The following is a 22448-nucleotide window of genomic DNA, read 5'->3' as shown; positions in this document are numbered from 1 at the left end:
CCACATACACACACAGTCAATTAACCTAACAGTATATTTTGTGGGAGATTGGATTTACTCCAGGTACTCCGGTTTCCTCCTACAAACTCCATACAGTTAGGACACAGTTAGGTGTCACAGTTACCATGGTGGGAATCGAACCCATGACCTCAGTGCTGTGAGGCAGTAATGCTAACCATTACACCATCTGTGCTGCCTTGTGTAATTGAACACTATTTCAAGCCGTGTCACAGCGGGTTTCAAACCCCCACTGGTTCCGGTTTATTGCTGGGTTTTCCCTCTGCCGGCGCTTGGATCTCCATATGCATTTAGCATGACCCAGGTCACACCATTCATACAGCAGGCTACCTGGGTCTGTGCCGGGTAACATAACCCGTATCATTTTAATATGCCCCTTTCCCACCAAACCTCGACATGAGTTGCCCCAGCAATAACCCATGTTGTAAGTTTGGTGAAAAAGGAGTATTCCTTTTCTAGAATATTTGTTCTTTAGAAAGTACAGTAAGATTTATTCACCAATCTATACAATGATTTTTCACTACTTGTAAATTCTCTGTTTACTTTTAACAAAAATACCGCAGCTCACACGTATTTATTTTGTACTGCTGGTATATAATATAACCCCAGAGGTGGACATTATGCAGCAGCTATACTTCTGTGTTCGGGTTTGCTTGGAGGTGCTGCCAATATAAGTTACATCAGTAGTGACAAGAGAGACACGTGTCCTTATCCGGGGGTGCATGACTGCATCTCAAGCTGTTACAAAATTTCTCATGCCTAGTCTATCACAAGCCGCAGCAATGATATGCACTGTCCTAGAAACTGGCAAAGTCACATTGAAGGACAAGCCTTCACTTTCTACTGAATTTCTATTTTCTACAGGAAAACTTATTGAAAGGGCTTTTTTTCATTGAGGTACTGTAAATTTAGTGCGTGAGCTTACGGTTTTCTTATTCTTCTTGTCTTTAGTTGCACGTAATTATATTGAAAGCCTGTGGGACAGTCTGTTCTTTTATCCACTCACAGGCAATTAAGTGTTCAGTATTGTTTTGTAGATTCAATAATTAGATGTTCTGTGTGCAGGAATTCAGATTATGGCAGTATGTTAACTGTGAGGTTATTTTGTGCAGACCATCAGCTTGGTTATATACGTGTCCTGCCCTTCCCTACCTAGACTGCTGCAGTGAAACATAATTGCCTGGCACCAATGCATTGCTTTTGGAAAGCTCCAGAACTTGCCTGTGGAAACTGGCCAGCCTAGTGCTCTGCTTTCAGTGAACTCATTGACTTAGCTGTACAGAATCCCACGTGATCCTTTATTGCAGACAGCAAGTTCCAACAAGCTGTTAAGAGGTCCTGTTGAAAAGTTGCTTTATCTCTTTAACTCCTTAAGGGCTTACTTGTACTTTCCTGAGACGCAGGAACAGCAGTCACCATGTGTTGTTTTGTGCTGGTTATGTTAACTGGAAACTTAAAAATTATAGTAGCAGTAAAACTGGGTACTGGTGATTTTTCAGGCCAGTTTGGAGTTGTTTAAGTGTATGTAGCACCAGTGCCTGGCAGTCAGTCAAAAAACCGGTCTAACCAGCTCCTGTATGTGCTATGTTGGCATCATCGTTTTGGCATCATTCAGAAAGTGTAGTGTGTACGAAGATCTGCCTGACGTCTTTTGGCGAGATATTTTGGAATCAAGAGGATCATTTGGAACTGAACAATTCTTGTACAGTGTGTACTCTGCATTGATCTAGTAGTTGGCAGCATTGGGCAAAATTGTGTACTGTGTTCCCAGCCTTAGGGGGGTATTCAGTTGTAGTCGGAAACTGACGTCTTGTCGGAAAAACGGCTAATTACGACTTTTTTAGGTCGGAAGGGGTTCAGACCTATTCAATGGGGCTGACTTGTCGGAAAACACGTGGATCAGCGGATCCGCGTGTTTTTGGTTGGAAGTGCGACCAAATCCGACAGGTTTTAGCCCCGTTTCCGACAGTGTAAATCAGACTTTAAAAAAAATCGAGTTGGCATTGTCTGGAATGCCCAAATCCTGTCGGATTTGGCCGCTCATTGAATACTGAGATGTTGGATCCTCTCCGTCGGAAAGTATCCGACATCTATTGAATACACCCCTTAGTCTTTCTTCCTGTTCCACTTTTCTTCCTAAATATCATTCTCATGTTATTCCACACCTTTTCACTCTTTTCATATAGTTTTTTGTAGAGTATATAAAGTCACGGTTTTAGAATAATCCAGTGGTTCTCAAACGCAGTCCTCAGTGTACCACAAAGATGCCCTAGCACAGATGGTTAAATCAAATTGACTGAGGTATTAATTAAGTCACCTGTGGCCAAGCATGGATATACTTGAATCCTGGACCGTTGGGGTGCCTTTAGGACCGCATTTGAGAACCTCTGAAATGATCTGTAAAAGACTGGTATTACTGAAACAATAATATGCATGAAATAGGTGTTTTACGTTTAAATATTGTCCCACTCTTATCCAATTGTTATGTCTCTAGCAGAACGCACTCTGTAGTTACATTTCCTACATAGTGGGAGGACCGCGATGTTATGTCATTGTAGATGACCGTTTGCTCAGCTCTTTTACCTTTATCAGATCCCATTAGTACACTGTTTGAAGGCATTGAGTTGCTGTGCCATCACTGGGCCTGCCTTTGTCTGTAAATCAACAAAGTTTCCTTCTGCCAAGCTGTCAGTCCCTCTGACAGAAGGCCTTCTCAATTGCCATGAGATTCTGCTGCAGAGGAGTGAAATGGAGCCTGGTGGACATATTTCGTGACAAGTAACCAGTTATTTCATGTGTTTTATTCATCTTTGTAATACTCAGTCTTTCATATTTACCATTAAGTAGCATTGCCTGATCCATAAAGAATACATCAACCTCTGTTAGACTGTTCTTTAAAATGCCTAGATCCTAATGGGTCTTTTTAACTTAGAATTTCCTACCTGTCTCCTTTACTTTTCACAGTGTACTCTGATTATGTATCAAACCGGTTCAGATTTTCCGTGGTGGCCTGGAGCAGCCATTTGTAATGTTGGTGAATAACGGTTTATAGACAGTCTGTAGCTGTTTTAAATCTCTTCTTGGGAAGATGTTGCAAGTTATGTACCTGGCATTACTGGGGTTTAGAGGGTATCTTGAGAAAGAGAACACTTGCTATTAGTTACCTACAGTAGTATTAGTAGTATCTAACTATACAACCCTAGGTGCTGTACTATCTTAGCTAGCTTACTGAGATGCCATCTTTTGTGCTTGCCATGGTTAAATTAGTTTGTTAGGTCTGTTATTTTCCATCAATCCAGTCAAACAAACATGAATGATGCAGTATAATATCATTGGCCTGGATGGATGTAAAAGTACAGAATACATAAAGATTGAGACACACAAGCCCCTAGTTGCTCTTAGCTTGTACAACTTATGCTGCATACACACACTGGGCAGAATTCAATTGTTTTAGGTGCCGGTATCCACTAGATGGCGCCCGATGGAGCAATTCAATTGTTATGTTAGAGTGCGAGCAGCTGCTGGCGCCAGCATTTCAGCTCACAGCCCCCGTGCTGGTGAGCTGAAATGACTGGAAAGTGACCCGTGGGGTTTAGCCGTTTTTCACTGCTAAAACTCAGGACCTCTGGGCGCGATGAGTTCCAAAAGAAAAACCTTTGAATGTCGCCTCCCCCCCAATTTCCCATCTCTTTAGACAAGAGATCGTGCTCGATAAACAATTGAATTGTCCCCTATAAAATTATCTGTCCAATGTTTCTGGTTGGAATGAAAATCTGGAAATGCATGGGAGCAAATAACTGACCAATTGCTCCCAAACACTGGAAAATAGACAAAAATAGATGTTCAGTCAAATTGGTTCATTCTATTTGGTTTAACCAATTTATTCGAACAACCATTTTTTCCCATGTTCTGGCTTTTGGGAATAAATGTTTTTTAATTTGCTTCCATACATTACCACATTTTCGCTCCAAACAGACTGTTTGGACAGATAATCTTATAGTGTGTATCCAGTTTTAGCAATGCTGTTTAAACCTTCAGTGCAGATATCGCCTCAAATATTTTCCTCCTTAGTATAACATGCAAGTCACGCAATTTTCCTTTTTCATTATGCAGTTTAAGATGCTTGAATGCCTCAGCCAACAATCTGGAAATGCTTCCTGCAGCATGTCTGTCTGAGGAGACACAAAGCTCATTACAAGAGCTATATGTGACCAAAAATAATCTCTCTGATAAATGTGTGCCACTCTTAACGGGACATCCCCATCTGAAGATTCTGCATATGGCCTTCAATCATCTACAGACCTTTCCAGCAAGGTATGTCCTGCTAGAGTATTGTATTTGTTTTCCTAACCTTTGTATCAAATATGAGCCCTCCATACCTTGAATGATCTTCCTATTCTAAATGTTTTTTTAAGTATTGCCCTGTTCTTGTAGAGGTCTTGTCCTAGCTAAAGACTTCTACGCATTCTGAAGACACAATTTAACACTATTCATTTAAAGTCAAGAAATTGTTGGGAAAATCCAGGGTCTAGTCATAATGTAGACAGTTATGATGTTGACATTGTTAAAACATCAACATCAAACACATTGGTACCTGCAGAATGTCGACATGTGAAATGTCAGCACTCAGTGGTATCCGGTATCTATAGATCTACACTAAGAAGAACTACAGTCAATAGGTCTACCACTAATGGTAGACATGCCTTAGGGCGAAAGGATCAAAAGATCGACATGTAAAAGCCAGACCGTTCAACAAGTCGACAGGGTCAAAAGGTCGACATGACAATGGTCGACACACATATGGTAGACAAGTATTGTTTAGTTGTTTTTTTCTTTTTTCTATTTTTTCATCCACGTGGATTATGATTGGCAATAGTAACCCTGCCTGAAGCATGGCAAGCAAAGCGTTACACTAATGGGGCTTGTTTGTGGCAGAAAAGTGTCAAAAACCCTCCCAAGAAAAAAACTTTAAAAAAAAGTAGATTTTTTTTTTGTGTCGACATTTTGAACCTGTCAACCTTTCCGACTGTACCTATTCTGTGTCGACATTTTGAGCCTGTCGGCCGGATGCATGTCTACCATTAGTGGTAGACCTATTGACGGTAGACCTTTTTAGTGTAGATCTAATAATCCACACCCACGCTCAGTCTCCTACAGGAGACCACCAATTTGCTTCTGCTGAAAAAAAAATTTCGGCTGTAGGTAAATGAGGATTTATTAATGATGTGATGTGAAAGAGAGGAGTTTAATAACAATGGTGAATGGGGGAGGTTGAGACTAATAAAGCTCCTGGGGAATGTGGACAGGGGATTTTAATGTTTTACACAAAACAAACTACATATAGTGGAGTCTCCCCCAAATAATAACTAGCCTCAGACCCCTCAGCCTGATTTTGGTAATGAAAATTAGGGGGAAAAACCTATATGGGATTCTCCCTGTTTTCCAAAAACCAGCACCAGACTTAACCGGTCAGTTGAGTAATGCCATAGCAGGAAGACACTTAAGGTGCATACACGCTGGGTGTTTTTGCCCAGCATGTATGCACAGTGATGATCGTCAACATCGCTGGCAGGAAAATAGCTCAGTGCATACACACTGAGCTATTTTCCCTGTATCCAGCAATGTTCATAGGGGTGAAGCACTTTCCACAGTAGGAGACTGTGGAAAGTGCTCCACTCGGCTGTTCAAACAGCCGGACGGACAGTGGCGGCAAGCGAAGACGCTGGAGCGCACATTAGCGCTCAACGCCCAGCCATACACACCAGCCAAGTTTGAGCTCAAAGTAGCTCAAAACGCCAAAAGAGAGCTACTTTGAGCTAAAATCTGCTAGTGTGTATGGGCCTTTAGTGTGTGGGGACCCAATGCCGTCACATTAAACAGCCTCAAAACTGGTCAGCCCAGGGATACCTTTGTTCATTCACTTTCCATTTTGTTAATTGTTACAAATAAATTATTAAATTCTATTTTTTATAACATTCTTACTTGGCAGCATTTTTTCCACACCTGCCTAATCTTTTGCACAGTACTTTATATACTTCAATAAATGAACACACATAAAGTCAGCCATGCCTTATATTATTACTTGTGTGATCTTATTGTCCTGAAGGAGTTCACTTATCTGCTGTTACTGCCTGCTGGCTCCAGGACAGAGGCAGCCTAGTTTTCAATCCAAGATGGCTTGGTTCTGCCCCTGGCAGGGCATCGTAGAAGCAGAAGTAGACTCTGTCCACCTACTTCTGTTAAATTTGTCCAGTTGAGGGAAGGGTGTGTGGGGGAGCCGACTGGGCTGGCATGTTGTGAGACGTGCTTCTTACCGCACCCCAGCCTTAAAAATCCTGTTTTACCATCCTGTGGCCAACTAAGGACTCCACTTACTATGCTTACTAGACACACTCATGCACCCTCTGAGGTACTTGTGGTGGTCTCCAGTTGCCTTCAGTCTGCACGTTTGCCATTGCACGCTTCTCCCACTCGGTTCTCCCCAAGGCTAGGGCTCTTCTGACCGCCCAATGGCTTCTGGCTGTGGATGTTTATTTCTGATTGCTCCTCCATTGCTTGACTCCGTGGTGCTGCTATCCTGTTGGTGTCTCCTGCTTGCCACAATCTTGACTGCTGTGGGGCTTTGGTGATTGCTGCTTAGTGCGTGGTTCTGATTCCTCGCTCCTGTGGTACTGGGATCATTGAGCTCCTTGAAATCTGCTGAGGGTGAGCTGTCATCACTCACTCACCTGTTCTGTTAATTTGGTCACTCCAGTCTCCGGTTCAGTGCTACCCTATAGAGCTTGTTTGTTGCTCCTATTATTTTCCATGATTTAGAGATAATGGCTAGTGTATGTTTTGTTTATCTATGTTGGCCTGATATTTGTTAGATACATGCCTGACTTTTATCGGCAGTTTCACATTAGAGCTGCTAGGTATATTATTAGGTACTGGGGTGTAGATGTGTTGCATTGTTCCTTTTTCATATTTGTCATATTGATATCTGCTGTTCTCCTGGTTTTGCGTTGTGTGGTCCTGAATGGCGCCTTCGTGCAGTCGCTTTATTACTGAATTGTATGGGTTTTCAGTACAAGTAGATTTTATGTATTGTGTGAGCTAGTACTTGCATGCTAATATTGCATTGTGGCAAAATTATCCATTTCCTTTTTTCTTCCTTAATGTTCTTTCTATTTTGCAACTTAATGGATTTGCCATGTTTTGAATCCCTGGATACCACTGAGCCGCTCGTATTGTACGAGTTTTTATAAACTCTCTTATCCGCATGGAAATCAGAATGTACACTGGTCTTGTCTCTTAGTTATATTGCTTACTCTCTTTGTCTGTGTAAACATTAAACATGCTGCTCAATTTGGACTCTTCATCCAAAGCTGCATGTACAACATGGCCGCGGCATGACGTCACTGTGGGACAACGCACAGTGTGTATGACCGGCGTCGGGCCCGGGAGGGGGGACACTAGGCGATGTCGCTAACGTAGCACATCGACTAGTGTGTACACACCTTCACTTTCCCTCTACACTGAAACTATTATCACCCAACTAGTTGGAAGAAATCAAAAGTGTTTGATTTCTCCTCTGAGTTGGACCGACCATTTCTGTCATCTTTCGGCACGTGAGAGCAAATGGACAAATATTGTTCTCCCACACACACCAGATTATCTTTCCAATCAACCAACTAGTTGGTTGGTTGGAATAATCTTTTATTGTATGGGCAGCTTAATTCTGTATTCACATCCACTAAACTGGTGCAAGAGACAAAACATTCACATGTTTACATTAGAACTTCATATAAAAGGCAAGCTCTCTTCACTTTTTTAAAAGTGCTAATGGGATTTTGTTATCTGAAGTACATTAATTTGTATTGTTTCAGTTCTTAGCAATTTAGGCATACCCTTGCTGATCCCTGTCTTGCAAATGAGAGAGAAGTCTACTGTAGCATACAACATTACTGCTAGTTGGGACAGGTGGTATATTCATTACAAGTCAGTCACATATTTAGGTGTGGGCCAAATACCAGTATGCAGCATAAACCATATGGGTAAGCAGCACATATTAATAACAGTATAACTTCCAACAGACCCATTGGCGTAGTTATAGTGGATGCAGGGTGGTACCATTGCTATGGGGCCCAGAGGTGTAAGAGGCCCAAGACCAGGGCTTATAGTCGCCTACCAAGTTTTCAGAAGTCTCTGTTAAGCATGTAAGCAATTGGGTCAGGCCTGGTGCCTGGCTTAAATGGGGTGGCATTTAATTTTCAGTGAGTGGCGCTGTAATGTGGCAGAATATGAATTGGGCTCTGTAATGTTGTACAGTATGAACTGTGAGCACGTTTCAGGATATAAACTGGGGTCACTACAGTTTGACTGAATATGAACTGGAGACACTTAACTGTGGTATATGTTCTATATGTGGACACTGTATGGCATAATGTGAATAGGGGGCACTGTACTGAACTGTAATGTGGCATATTGTGAATGGTTCAAAAACGTAACAACTGCTGTGGAGATAGGGTCTCAATAGAAGTACCATTTGTTTTCCCATGGTCATATACCATATCATTGTAGCAAAATAGTTATTAAAAATGGTTATTAATAACTACAGTTATTTTAATCAGACATAGTTGCTTCCCCTCTACTTTACATTGCATGCATTCACTGGTATTTACAGTATGCTGAACTGTTTGCATACTAAACGCACCTTTCTCTTATTTTATTTTATTTGTATTGTTATATAGTAAAATGGCCAAACTGGAGGAGCTGGAAGAGATGGATATCAGTGGAAACAAGCTGAAAGCCCTACCAACCACCATCATGAACTGCAGACGTATGCACACCATCATTGCCCACTCCAACTGCTTGGAAGTCTTCCCTGAAGTTATGCAACTTTCAGAGCTCAAGGTCAGTGAATTTATCTCTGTATATTATTAAGCTAGACTCTGATAAACTGGGCGTTTCTAGCTGTACAACTCACAGGATACTATCCCTGCCTGTTCTGGGTGTGTTCCTGGTGGAGAGACATTTTACTTATGATCTAATTTCTGACCATTTCAAGCCATACAGACCTTTTTGGACTGACCATAAATGATATCATTGCTCACCTCTCAACTGGTTGCCTTGTGTCACGGAGTGAGTGCTGAGCACTGCTTCAATGCTGGTTGAGACAGGCTTGCAATTCAAGAACACTAGGCTGAATCCCTGAGGATGTGGCACACCCTAGCGTATTGTGACCAAACTTCGTTGATTCTGAGTTGCACGCAATGTTAATGTCAGACATACTGTAGTAGAGCTTTTGTACTTGGGTTTTGTTTTTTCTCTTACGTCCTAGAGGATGCTGGGGACTCCGTAAGGACGATGGGGTATAGACGGGCTCCGCAGGAGACATGGGCACTATAAAGAACTTTAGATGGGTGTGCACTGGCTCCTCCCTCTATGCCCCTCCTCCAGACCTCAGTTAGATACTGTGCCCAGAGGAGACTGGGTGCATTACAGGGGAGCTCTCCCGAGTTTCTCTGAAAAGAATTTTGTTAGGTTTTTTATTTTCAGGGAGCACTGCTGGCAACAGGCTCCCTGCATCGTGGGACTGAGGGGAGAGAAGCAGACCTACTTAAGTGATAGGCTCTGCTTCTTAGGCTACTGGACACCATTAGCTCCAGAGGGTCGGAACGCAGGTCTCACCCTCGCCGTTCGTCCCGGAGCCGCGCCACCGTCCCCCTCACAGAGCCGCAAGATAGAAGCCGGGTGAGTATCAGAAGAAAGAAGACTTCAAGGCGGCTGAAGACTTCAGATCTTCTCTGAGGTAACGCTGCGCGCCATTGCTCCCAAACACAGCACACACAGCGGGCACTGAAGGGTGCAGGGCGCAGGGGGGGGGGCGCCCTGGGCAGCAATATTGAACCTCTTGGGACTGGCTAAAGTGTATAGATATACTGGGGAGGCAGTATATAAGATAATCCCCCGCCAGGATTGTGAATATGAGCGGGACCGAAGCCCGTCGCTGAGGGGGCGGGGCTTGATCCTCCAGCACTAACCAGCGCCATTTTCTCCACAGCACACTGCAGAGAAGCTGGCTCCCCGGACTCTCCCCTGCTGAACACGGTGACAGAGGGCAAAAAAGAGGGGGGGGGGGCACATTAGATTGGCGCAGTGAGTGTATATCCATATATTGGTATAAAAGCGCTGTTTACTGGGAATTCTGTTTCCAGAGTCAGGTGGCGCTGGTGTGTGCTGGCATACTCTCTCTCTGTCTCTCCAAAGGGCCTTAGTGGGGAATTGTCTCCATATAAATATATCCCTGTGTGTGGGGGTGTCAGTACGTGTGTGTCGGCATGTCTGAAGCGGAAGGCTCATCTAAGGAGGAGGTGGAGCAAATGATTGTGGTGTCGCCGTCGGCAACGCCGGCACCAGATTGGTTGAACATGTGGAATGTTTTAAATGCAAATGTGTCTTTATTACATAAGAGATTGGACAAAGCAGAGTCCAGGGATAGAACAGGGAGCCAATCCATGGCTTTGACTGTGTCACAGGGCCCTTCAGGGTCTCAGAAATGTCCCCTGTCCCAAGTAGCAGACACTGATACCGACACGGATTCTGACTCCAGTGTCTACTACGATGATGCGAGGTTACACCCAAGGGTGGCCAAAAGTATTCATTACATGATTATTGCAATAAAGGATGTTTTACATATCACAGATGACCCCTCTGTCCCTGACACGACGGTACACATGTTTAAGGAAAAGAAACCTGAGGTAACCTTTCCCCCATCTCATGAGCTGAACATGTTATTTGAAAAAGCTTGGGAAACTCCAGACAAGAAACTGCAGATTCCCAAAAGAATTCTTATGGCGTATCCTTTCCATGCGCAGGACAGGTTACGGTGGGAAACCTCGCCCAGAGTGGACAAGGCGTTAACGCGCTTGTCAAAAAAGGTGGCGCTGCCGTCTCCAGACACAGCAGCCCTCAAGGATCCTGCTGATCGCAGACAGGAAACTACCTTAAAAACAATTTATACACATACGGGTGCTTTGCTCAGACCGGCAATAGCATCGGCTTGGGTTTGTAGTGCGGCAGCAGCTTGGACAGATACCTTGTCAGCTGACATTGATACCCTAGATAGGGATACCATTTTATTGACCTTAGGTCATATTAAAGACGCAGTCTTATATATGAGAGACGCTCAGAGAGACGTTGGGCTACTAGGTTCAAGAGCCAACGCCATGGCGATTTATGCTAGGCGAGCCCTGTGGACCCGCCAATGGACGGGTGATGCCGACTCAAAGAAGCATATGGAAGTTTTAACTTACAAAGGTGAGGATTTATTTGCGGAAGGTCTCGCGGACCTGGTTTCCACAGCTACCGCGGGTCAATCTACCTTTTTACCTTATGTTTCCCCACAGCAAAAGAAAACGACACAATATCAGATGCAGTCATTTCGGTCGCATAAGTCCAGAAGAGGTCGGGGCTCTTACTTCCTCGCCAGAGGTAAGGGTAGAGGGGAAAAAACTGCCGGCTGCGGCTAGTTCCCAGGAGCAGAAGTCCTCCCCGGCTTCTACTAAATCCACCGCATGACGCTGCGCCAGTGGAGCCAGGTCTTCGACTCTTCAGCCACGTCTGGGTTCAGTCAGACGTGGATCCTTGGGCGATGGAAATTGTATCCCAAGGTTACAAGCTGGAATTCGAAGACGTGCCTCCTCGCCGGTTTTTCAAATCAGCTTTACCAGCTTCTTCCCCAAAAAGGGAGATAATTTTAGCGGCAGTTCAAAAATTGTGTCAACAACAAGTGGTTGTCGAGGTTCCCCAGGTTCAACAGGGAAAAAGGTACTATTCAACCCTATTTGTGGTCCCGAAACCGGATGGCTCGGTCAGACCCATTCTAAATTTAAAATCCCTAAACCTGTACTTGAAAAAGTTCAAATTCAAGATGGAATCGCTCCGGGCAGTAATCTCCAGCCTGGAAGGGGGGGATTTTATGGTGTCACTGGACATAAAGGATGCATACCTTCATGTCCCCATATATCCCCCTCATCAGGCGTACCTGAGATTCGCTGTACAGGACTGTTATTACCGGTTTCTCTGACGTCCTAAGTGGATGCTGGGACTCCGTAAGGACCATGGGGAATAGCGGCTCCGCAGGAGACTGGGCACAACTAAAGAAAGCTTTAGACTACTGGTGTGCACTGGCTCCTCCCACTAAGACCCTCCTCCAAGCCTCAGTTAGAATCTTGTGCCCGGCTGAGCTGGATGCACACTAGGGGCTCTCCTGAGCTCCTAGAAAAGAAAGTATATTTTAGGTTTTTTTATTTTCAGTGAGATCTGCTGGCAACAGACTCACTGCTACGAGGGACTAAGGGGAGAAGAAGTGAACCTACCTGACTGGAGATAGTTTGGGCTTCTTAGGCTACTGGACACCATTAGCTCCAGAGGGATCGAACACAGAACCCGACCTCGATCGTTCGGTCCCGGAGCCGCGCCGCCGTCCCCCTTACAGAGCCAGAAGCATGAAGGTGGTCCTGCATTATATATAGCTCTGGTGTGTGCTGGCATACTCTCTCTCTGTCTCCCCATAGGACTTTGTGGGGTCCTGTCCTCAGTCAGAGCATTCCCTGTGTGTGTGCGGTGTGTCGGTACGGCTGTGTCGACATGTTTGAGGAGGAAGGTTATGTGGAGGCGGAGCAGATGCTGATAAATGTGATGTCGCCCCCTGGGGGGCCGACACCAGAGTGGATGGATAGGTGGAAGGTATTAACCGACAGTGTCAACTCCTTACATAAAAGGCTGGATGACGTAACAGCTATGGGACAGCCGGCTTCTCAGCCCGCGCCTGCCCAGGCGTCTCAAAGGCCATCAGGGGCCCCAAAACGCCCGCTACCTCAGATGGCAGACACACATGTCGACACGGAGTATGACTCCAGTGTCGACGAGGTTGAGACATATACAAAATCCACTAGGAACATCCGTTGCATGATCTCGGCAATGAAAAATGTGTTACACATTTCTGACATTAACCCAGATACCACAAAAAAGGGGTTTTATGTTTGGGGAGAAAAAGCAGACATGTTTTGTTCCCCCATCAGATGAGTGAATGAAGTGTGTGAAGAAGCGTGGGTTCTCCCGATAAGAAACTGGTAATTTCTAAAAAGTTACTGATGGCGTACCCTTTCCCGCCAGAGGATAGGTCACGTTGGGAGAATATCCCTTAGGGTGGATAAGGCGCTCACACGTTTGTCAAATAAGGTGGCACTGCCGTCTTAGGATACGGCCACTTTGACGGAGCCTGCTGATAAAAAGCAGGAGGCTATCCTGAAGTCTGTATATACACACTCAGGTACTATACTGAGACCTGAAATTGCCTCAGCATGAATAGTGCTGCTGCAGCGTGGTCTATTACCTTGTCAGGACAGGGATACTATTTGCTAACCATAGTGCATATTAAAGACGTCGTCTTATATATGAGGGGTGCACAGAGGGATATTTGCCGGCTGGCATCCACAATTAATGCAATGTCCATTCTGCCAGGAGGGTATTAGGGACCCGGCAGTGGACAGGCGATGCTGACTTTAGAAGGCACATGAAGATTCTGCTTTATAAGGGTGAGGAATTGGTTGGGGATGGTCTCTGGGACCTCGTATCCACAGCAACTGCTGGGAAGGAAAAAATTTACCTCAAGTTTCCTCACAGCCTAAGAAAGCACCGTATTATAAGGTACAGTCCTTTCGGCTTCAGAAAAGCAAGCGGGTCAAAGGCGCTTCCTTTCTGCACAGAGACAAGGGAAGAGGGAAAAAGCTGCACCAGACAGCCAGTTCCCAGGATCAAAAATCTTCCCCCGCTTCCTCTGAGTCCACCGCATGACGCGGGGGCTCCACAGGTGGAGCCAGGTGCGGTAGGGGCGCGTCTCGGGAACTTCAGCGACCAGTGGGCTCGCTCACAGGTGGATCCCTGGGTTCTGCAAGTAGTATCACAGGGATACAAGCTGGAGTTCGAGGCGACTCCCCCTCGCCGTTATCTCAAATCAGCCTTGCCTGCTACCCTCGAGGAGAGGTAGTACTGGCGGCTATTCACAAGCTGTACTTCCAGCAGGTGAAAATCAAGGTACCCCTCCTTCTACAAGGCCGGGGTTACTATTCCACAATGTTTGTGGTACCGAAACCAGACGGGTCGGTGAGACCCATTCTAAAATTGAAATCCTTGAACACTTATATACGAAGGTTCAAGTTCAAAATGGAATCGCTCAGGGCGGTTACTGCAAGCCTGGACGAAGGGGATTACATGGTATCACTGGACATCAAGGATGCTTACCTGCATGTCCCCATTTACCCTCCTCACCAGGAGTACCTCAAAATTGTGGTACAGGACTGTCATTACCAATTCCAGACGTTGCCGTTGGTCTGTCCCCGGCACCGAGGGTATTTACCAAGGTAATGGCCGAAATGATGATACTCCTTCGAAAAAAGGGAGTTATAATTATCCCGTACTTGGACGATCTCCTTATAAAGGCGAGGTCCAGGGAGCAGTTGTTCGTCGGAGTAGCACTATCTCGGGAAGTGCTACAACAGCACGGCTGGATTCTGAATAGTCCAAAGTCGCAGCTGGTTCCTACGACGCGTCTACTGTTCCCGGGTATGGTTCTGGACACAGAACAGGAAAAAGGGTTTCTCCCGGAGGAGAATGCCAAGGAGTTGTCATCTCTAGTCAGAGACCTCCTAATACAAATACAGGTGTCGGTGCATCAATGCACGCGAGTCCTGGGAGAGATGGTAGCTTCTTACGAAGAAATTCCATTCGGCAGGTTCCATGCAAGGATCTTCCAGTGGGATCTGTTGGACAAGTGGTCCGGGTCGCATCTTCAGATGTATTGGCTGATAACCCTGTCTCCAAGGGCCAGGGTGTCGCTGTTGTGGTGGCTGCAGAGTGCTCATCTTCTAGAGGGCCGCAGATTCGGCATACAGGACTGGGTCCTGGTGACCACGGATGCCAGCCTTCGAGGCTGGGGGGCAGTCACACAGGGAAGAAACTTCCAGGGACTGTGGTCAAGTCACGAGACTTCCCTACACATAGATATTCTAGGACTAAGGGCCATTCACAATGCCCTAAGTCAAAAGGGCTAGACCCCTGCTTCAACACCAGCCGGTGCTGATCCAGTCAGACAACATCACGGCGGTCGCCCATGTAAACCAGCAGGGCGGCACAAGAATCAGGATGGTGATGGCAGAAGCCACAAGGATTTTCCGATGGGCGGAAAATCATGTGTTAGCACTGTCAGCAGTGTTCATTCCCGGAGTGGACAACTGGGAAGCAGACTTTCTCAGCAAGCACGACCTCCACCCGGGAGAGTGGGGACTTCATCCAGAAGTCTTCAAAATGATTGTACACCATTGGGAAAGGCCACAGGTGGACATGACGGCGTCCCGCCTCAACAAAAAGCTAAAAAGATATTGCGCCAGGTCAAGGGACCCTCAGGCGATAGCTGTGGACGCTCTGGTAACACCGTGGGTGTACCAGTCGGTGTATGTGTTCCTTCCTTTGCCTCTCATACCCAAGGTACTGAGAATACTAAGAAGGAGAGGAGTAAGAACTATACTCGTGGTTCCGGATTGGCCAAGAAGAGCTTGGTACCCAGAACTTCAGGAAATGATCTCAGAGGACCCATGGCCTCTACCGCTCAGACAGGACCTGCTGCAGCAGGGGCCCTGCCTGTTCCAAGGCTTACCACGGCTGTTTGACGGCATGGCAGTTGAACACCGGATCCTAAAGGAAAAAGGCATTCCGGAGGAAGTCATTCCTACGCTGATTAAGGCTAGGAAAGATGTGATCGCAAAATATTATCACCGAATATGGCAAAAATATGTTGCTTAGTGTGAGGCCAGGAAGGCCCCAACGGAGGAATTTCCACTGGGTCGATTTCTGCACTTCCTACAGTCAGGAGTGACTACGGGCCTAAAATTGGGTTCCATTAAGGTCCAGATTTCGGCTCTGTACATTTTCTTCCAAAAAAGAACTGGCTTCACTGCCTGAAGTTCAGACTTTTGTTAAGGGAGTGCTGCATATTCAGCCCCGTTTGTGCCTCTAGTGGCACCGTGGGATCTCAACGTGGTGTTGGATTTCCTGAAGTCGCATTGGGTTGAGCCACTTAAATCCGTAGAGCTAAAATACCTCACGTGGAAAGTGGTCATGCTGTTTGCCTTGGCGTCGGCCAGACGTGTATCAGAATTGGCGGCTTTGTCATGCAAAAGCCCTTATCTGATTTTCATATGGATGGGGCGGAATTGAGGACTCGTTCCCAATTCCTTCCTAAGGTGGTATCAGCTTTTCATGTGAACCAACCTATTGTGGTGCCTGCGGCTACGTGGGACTTGGAGGACTCCAAGTTACTGGACGTAGTCAGGGCCCTGAAACTATATGTTTCCAGGACGGCTGGAGTCAGGAAAACTGACTCGCTATTTATCCTGTATGCACCCAACAAGCTGGGTGCTCCTGCTTCAAAGCAGACTATTGCTCGCTGGATCTGTAGTACGATTCAACTTGCACATTCTGCGGCTGGACTGCCGCATCCTAAATCAGTGAAAGCCCATTCTACGAGGAAGGGGGCTCTTCTTGGGCGGCTGCCTGAGGGGTCTCGGCTTTACAACTTTGCCGAGCAGCTACTTGGTCGGGGTCAAACACATTTGCTAAATTCTACAAGTTTGACACCCTGGCTGAGGAGGACCTAGAGTTTGCCCATTCGGTGCTGCAGAGTCATCCGCACTCTCCCGCGGAGAGTGCGGATGACTCTGGGAGCTTTGGTATAATCCCCATGGTCCTTACGGAGTCCCAGTATCCACTTAGGACGTCAGAGAAAATAAGATTTTACTCACCGGTAAATCTATTTCTCGTAGTCCGTAGTGGATGCTGGGCGCCTATCCCAAGTGCGGATTGTCTGCAATACTTGTATATAGTTATTGCCTAACTAAAGGGTTATTGTTATGAGCCATCTGTAGTGAAGCTCCGTTATATTTCATACTGTTAACTGGGTATAATATCACGAGTTATACGGTGTGATTGGTGTGGCTGGTATGAGTCTTACCCGGGATTCAAAATCCTTTTCCTATTGTGTCAGCTCTTCCGTGCACAGTATCCTGACTGAGGTCTGGAGGAGGGTCATAGTGGGAGGAGCCAGTGCACACCAGGTAGTCCTAAAGCTTTCTTTAGTTGTGCCCAGTCTCCTGCGGAGCCGCTATTCCCCATGGTCCTTACGGAGTCCCAGCATCCACTACGGACTACGAGAAATAGATTTACCGGTGAGTAAAATCTTATTTTCAGACGTTGCCGTTTGGGCTTTCCACGGCCCCGAGGATTTTCACCAAGGTAATTGCGGAAATTATGGTGCTCCTGCGCCGGCAGGGAGTCACAATTATCCCGTACTTGGACGATCTCCTGATAAAAGCGAGAGCAAGAGATTAGTTGCTGAAAAGCGTGGCGCTCTCCCTGGGAGTGCTGCAGCAGCATGGCTGGATTTTAAATCTACCAAAGTCACAGTTGGTTCCAACAACTCGACTATCGTTCTTAGGCATGATTCTGGACACGGAACAAAAGAGGGTTTTTCTCCCAACGGAAAAAGCCCAGGAACTCCAGAACATGGTCAGAGACCTGTTAAAACCGAAAAGCGTGTCGGTCCATCAATGCACTTATGTACTGGGGAAAATGGTGGCGACCTACGAGGCCATCCCCTTCGGCAGGTTGCATGTGAGGACTTTTCAGTGGGACCTTCTGGACAAGTGGTCCGGGTCCCATCTCCAAATTCATCAGAAAATAAGCCTGTACCCCAGGGCCAGGGTGTCTCTCCTATGGTGGCTACAGAGTGCTCATGTTCTAGAGCAGGGGTGGGGAACCTCCGGCCCGCGGGCCGTATACGGCCCGCGAAGCCGTTTGGTCCGGCCCACCAGGTTGTGTCAGTGAGACACGCTGCCGCTCAGTCGGGCGGCAGCGTGTCTCAGCTATCAGAGCAGGGAGACGGAGGAGAGCGCGGCTGTAGAATGGGACCAGCGGCGTGTAGTACTTCAAACCAGCCGCCGGTCCGTGAGCCAATCAGAGCTCGCGGACCGGCAGCCAATCAGGAGCCGCGGCTGCCGGTCCGCGAGCTCTGATTGGCTCTCGAACCAGCGGCTAATTTGAAGTACTACACGCCGCCGCTTTCACCCGACAGCCTCGCTCTCCTCCGTCGCGTCCACGGTAAGCAGCACAGAGGGGAGGGGGGAGGGCATTTGTATACCTGGCACTGTGGGGTCTGTATACCTGGCACTGTGGGGGGTATTTGTATACCTGGCACTGTGGGGGGCATTTGTATACCTGGCACTGTGGGGGAATCTGTATACCTGGCACTGTGGGGGAATCTGTATACCTGGCACTGTGGGGGGTATTTGTATACCTGGCACTGTGGGGGGCATTTGTATACCTGGCACTGTGGGGGGCATTTGTATACCTGGCACTGTGGGGGGCATTTGTATACCTGGCACTGTGGGGGGCATTTGTATACCTGGCACTGTGGGGGGCATTTGTATACCTGGCACTGTGGGGGCATCTGTATACCTGGCACTGTGGGGGCATCTGTATACCTGGCACTGTGAGGGGCATTTGTATACCTGGCACTGTGGGGGGCATTTGTATACCTGGCACTGTGGGGGGCATTTGTATACCTGGCACTGTGGGGGGCATTTGTATACCTGGCACTGTGGGGGGCATTTGTATACCTGGCACTGTGGGGGGCATTTGTATACCTGGCACTGTGGGGGGCATTTGTATACCTGGCACTGTGGGGGGCATTTGTATACCTGGCACTGTGGGGGGCATTTGTATACCTGGCACTGTGGGGGCATTTGTATACCTGGCACTGTGGGGGCAATTGTGGATCTGGCACCGCACTATTGGGGGCATATGTGTATCACGTCCCATTTTAACTGGCCACACCCATTTTTTTGGCGCGTGCGCGCATCCGGCGCGCACACACAGTAACTCTAAGGGGCAGACCTACTGGGGGGCAGGGTAATTTTTTAAGTTGAAAATTTTTGTATGGCCCCCGAAGGATTTTATAAATATCCAAATGGCCCTCGGTAGAAAAAAGGTTCCCCACCCCTGTTCTAGAGGGTCGCAGGTTCGGCATTCAAGACTAGGTTCTGGTGACCACGGACGCGAGCCTCTGAGGTTGGGGAGCAGTCACACAAGGAAGAAACTTTCAGGGGATATGGTCAAGTCAGGAGGCTTGTCTACACATCAACGTACTGGAATTGAGGGCCATATGCAACGGCCTACGTCAAGCGGAGAATCTTCTTCGCGACCTACCGATTCTGATTCAATCCGACAACGTCACAGCCGTGGGCAGAAATTCACATAAGCGCTTTGGCAGCAGTCTTCATTCTGGGAGTGGACAACTGGGAAGCAGACTTCCTCAGCAGACACGATCTCCATCCAGGAGAGTGGGGACTTCATCAAGAAGTTTTTGCAGAGATAACAAGTCAGTGGGGACTTCCTCAAAAAGACATGATGGCTTCACGTCTCAACAGGAAGCTTCGGAGATATTGTGCCAGGTCAGGGTACCCTCAGGCAGTTGCTGTGGACGCCCTGGTGACACCATTGGTGTTTCAGTCGGTCTGTGTGTTCCCTCCTCTTTCACTCATCTCAAAGATATTGAGAATCATAAGACGAAAAAGAGTACAGACAATACTCATTGTTCCAGATTGGCCTCGAAGGGCCTGGTGTTCAGATCTTCAGGAAATGCTCACAGAAGATCCGTGGCCTCTTCCTCTCAGAGAGGACCTGTTGCAGCAGGGGCCCTGCCTGTTCCAAGACTTTCCGCGGTTACGTTTGACGGCATGGCGGTTGAACACCGAATTCTAGCTGGGAAAGGCATTCCAAGAAGTCATCCCTACTCTGATAAAGGCTAGGAAGGAAGTGACGGCGAAACATTATCACCGTATCTGGAGAAAGTATGTATCTTGGTGTAAATCCAAGAATGCTCCTACGGAAGATTTCCATCTGGGCCGTTTTCTCCACTTTCTACAGGCAGGAGTGGATATGGGCCTAAAATTAGGCTCCATTAAGGTACAGATTTCGGCCCTATCAATTTTCTTTCAGAAGGAATTGGCTTCTCTCCCAGAAGTCCAGACTTTTGTAAAGGGAGTGCTGCACATACAGCCTCCTTTTGTGCCTCCAGTGGCACCATGGGACCTTAACGTGGTGTTACAGTTCCTAAAATCTCACTGGTTTGAACCTCTTCAAACGGTTGAGTTTAGATTTCTCACTTGGAAGGTGGTCATGTTGTTGGCCTTGGCATCTGCAAGGCGGGTGTCCGAATTGGCGGCTTTGTCGCACAAGAGCCCCTATCTGATTTTCCATGTGGATAGAGCAGAATTAAGGACTCGTCCTCAATTTTTGCCTAAGGTGGTTTCATCGTTTCACATGAACCAACCTATTGTGGTACCTGTGGCTACGAATGACTTGGAGGATTCCAAGTCCCTGGATGTAGTCAGGGCCTTAAATTTATGTAGCCAGGACGGCTAGGGTTAGGAAAACAGAGGCTCTGTTTGTCCTGTATGCAGCCAACAAGGTTGGCGCTCCTGCTTCTAATCAGACTATTGCTCGCTGGATCTGTAATACGATTCAGCAGGCTCATTCTACGGCTGGATTGCTGTTACCAAATTCGGTAAAGGCCCATTCCACTAGGAAGGTGGGCTTTTCTTGGGCGGCTGCCGGAGGCGTCTCGGCGTTACAGCTTTGCCAAGCGGCGACTTGGTCGGGTTCAGACACGTTTGCAAAATTCTACAGTTTTGTTACCCTGGCTGATGAGAACCTTGTGTTTGCTCAATCGGTGCTGCAGAGTCATCCGCACTCTCCCGCCCGGTCTGGAGCTTTGGTATAATCCCCATGGTCCTTACGGAGTCCCCAGCATCCTCTAGGACGTAAGAGAAAATAAGATTTTAAACCTACCGGTAAATCTTTTTTCTCCTAGTCCGTAGAGGATGCTGGGCGCCCGTCCCAGTGCGGACATTTTTCTGCGAGGCTTGTATATAGTTATTGCTTACATAAGGGTTATGTTACAGTTGAGATCAGTCTTTGGCTGATGCTGTTTTGTTCATACTGTTAACTGGTGGCGTATATTCCAGGTTATACGGTGTGGATGATGTGGGCTGGTATGAATCTTGCCCTTAGATTAACAAAAATCCTTTCCTCGTACTGTCAGACTCCTCTGGGCACAGTTCTCTAACTGAGGTCTGGAGGAGGGGCATAGAGGGAGGAGCAAGTGCACACCCATCTAAAGTTCTTTATAGTGCCCATGTCTCCTGCGGAACCCGTCTATACCCCATGGTCCTTACGGAGTCCCCAGCATCCTCTACGGACTAGGAGAAAAAGATTTACCGGTAGGTGTAAAATCTTATTATTTTTTTACTGTGCATGTTATAAATCACACTGAGCCTGTGTCATGATTTGTATTCATACAGTTTCAGACTCATTACGCTCGTCCCGCTGTCTGGATGCTATTGTAGCTATAGTGACGGCCGCCGGGAGGTCATATTGATCCTGTCTAAGGAGGCACCAAATGTTATTTAAGCGTCTATAGGTGTTCAAAGTTCTTGTAAAGTTATACGCACGGATGTGCACAAGGGAAAAGCTTGTGATATTAGCATAAAGTTGCAGATGTGCGACCGGCAAAAGAAGCGCACACGGCTGGCGCTACATCCATTTCAGAATGCGGTCCATAATGTCCTGATTTAGGCCTTTTTTAAATGTTGGGAGTTCCATAGTTTACAGAAGTAACGACAGAGCCCTGCATGTAGTGATTTCTAGTCAGAGTACAAATATGTAAGGTACTGTTCCCACTACTGAGTCATACCGGTAAATGCATCACTACTTTTTCGTGATTTGCGTGAGGAACTTGTAAATTCCTCTGCTCCTCGTTTATCCCTCTCCTTATTAAACAAAGTGAAGCTATTTTATTTCTTACTATCATTTCTGTCCACATAAGCTAATTAATATAATGCATATAGCATGTAATCAGCTCTGTGGGTGGAGAGGTGGGTTGAATGCAATAAAAAATATATACGATCTTATTCTAAAGCTCAGGGGTTCAGAAATGCATGGAACACATAGGTCACTGCAAATGCTGCTATCTTGGATTTAGTGTTTAATGTCTTGTACAAGTTTATAGTTGTGCAAAACTCTTACTTGCATTCGGACTTCAGTGTTTAATTATTTTGGACACGTTCATTCGTTCCTTGGGTCTAATTCAGACTGGATCGCTGCTGCGCGTGCTCACCCCGGGAGCCCAGTGAAATGCTAAAGGCATCTCAGGGCTGCGATCGCCTCTGCCTGATTCATAGGCAGAGGCGGTCGCGGGGCGGGAGGGGACACTGCTTCTGCGACCCGGGACGTGGCAAATAGCTGCCTGCCAGTACGCAGGAGCTGCGCTG

General features: G+C 46.9%; 1 protein-coding gene across 2 annotated transcripts in view; it reads left to right on the top strand.

Annotated features, from left to right (window-relative positions):
- PHLPP1 (PH domain and leucine rich repeat protein phosphatase 1) overlaps positions 1–22448 on the top strand; it is a 257789-nt gene that overhangs the window by 198695 nt on the left and 36646 nt on the right. For both annotated transcript variants that reach the window (XM_063922998.1, XM_063922997.1), the window contains exons 11-12: positions 4132–4332; positions 8751–8913. In XM_063922998.1, the coding sequence (XP_063779068.1) occupies positions 4132–4332; positions 8751–8913 (364 nt within the window). The remainder of the gene's footprint in view (positions 1–4131; positions 4333–8750; positions 8914–22448) is intronic.

This window comes from Pseudophryne corroboree, chromosome 5, assembly GCF_028390025.1.
Source record: "Pseudophryne corroboree isolate aPseCor3 chromosome 5, aPseCor3.hap2, whole genome shotgun sequence".
Lineage (NCBI taxonomy): Eukaryota > Metazoa > Chordata > Amphibia > Anura > Myobatrachidae > Pseudophryne > Pseudophryne corroboree.
Note: the sequence above shows the minus strand (reverse complement) of the source record. Positions and strands in the feature narration are given on the sequence as shown.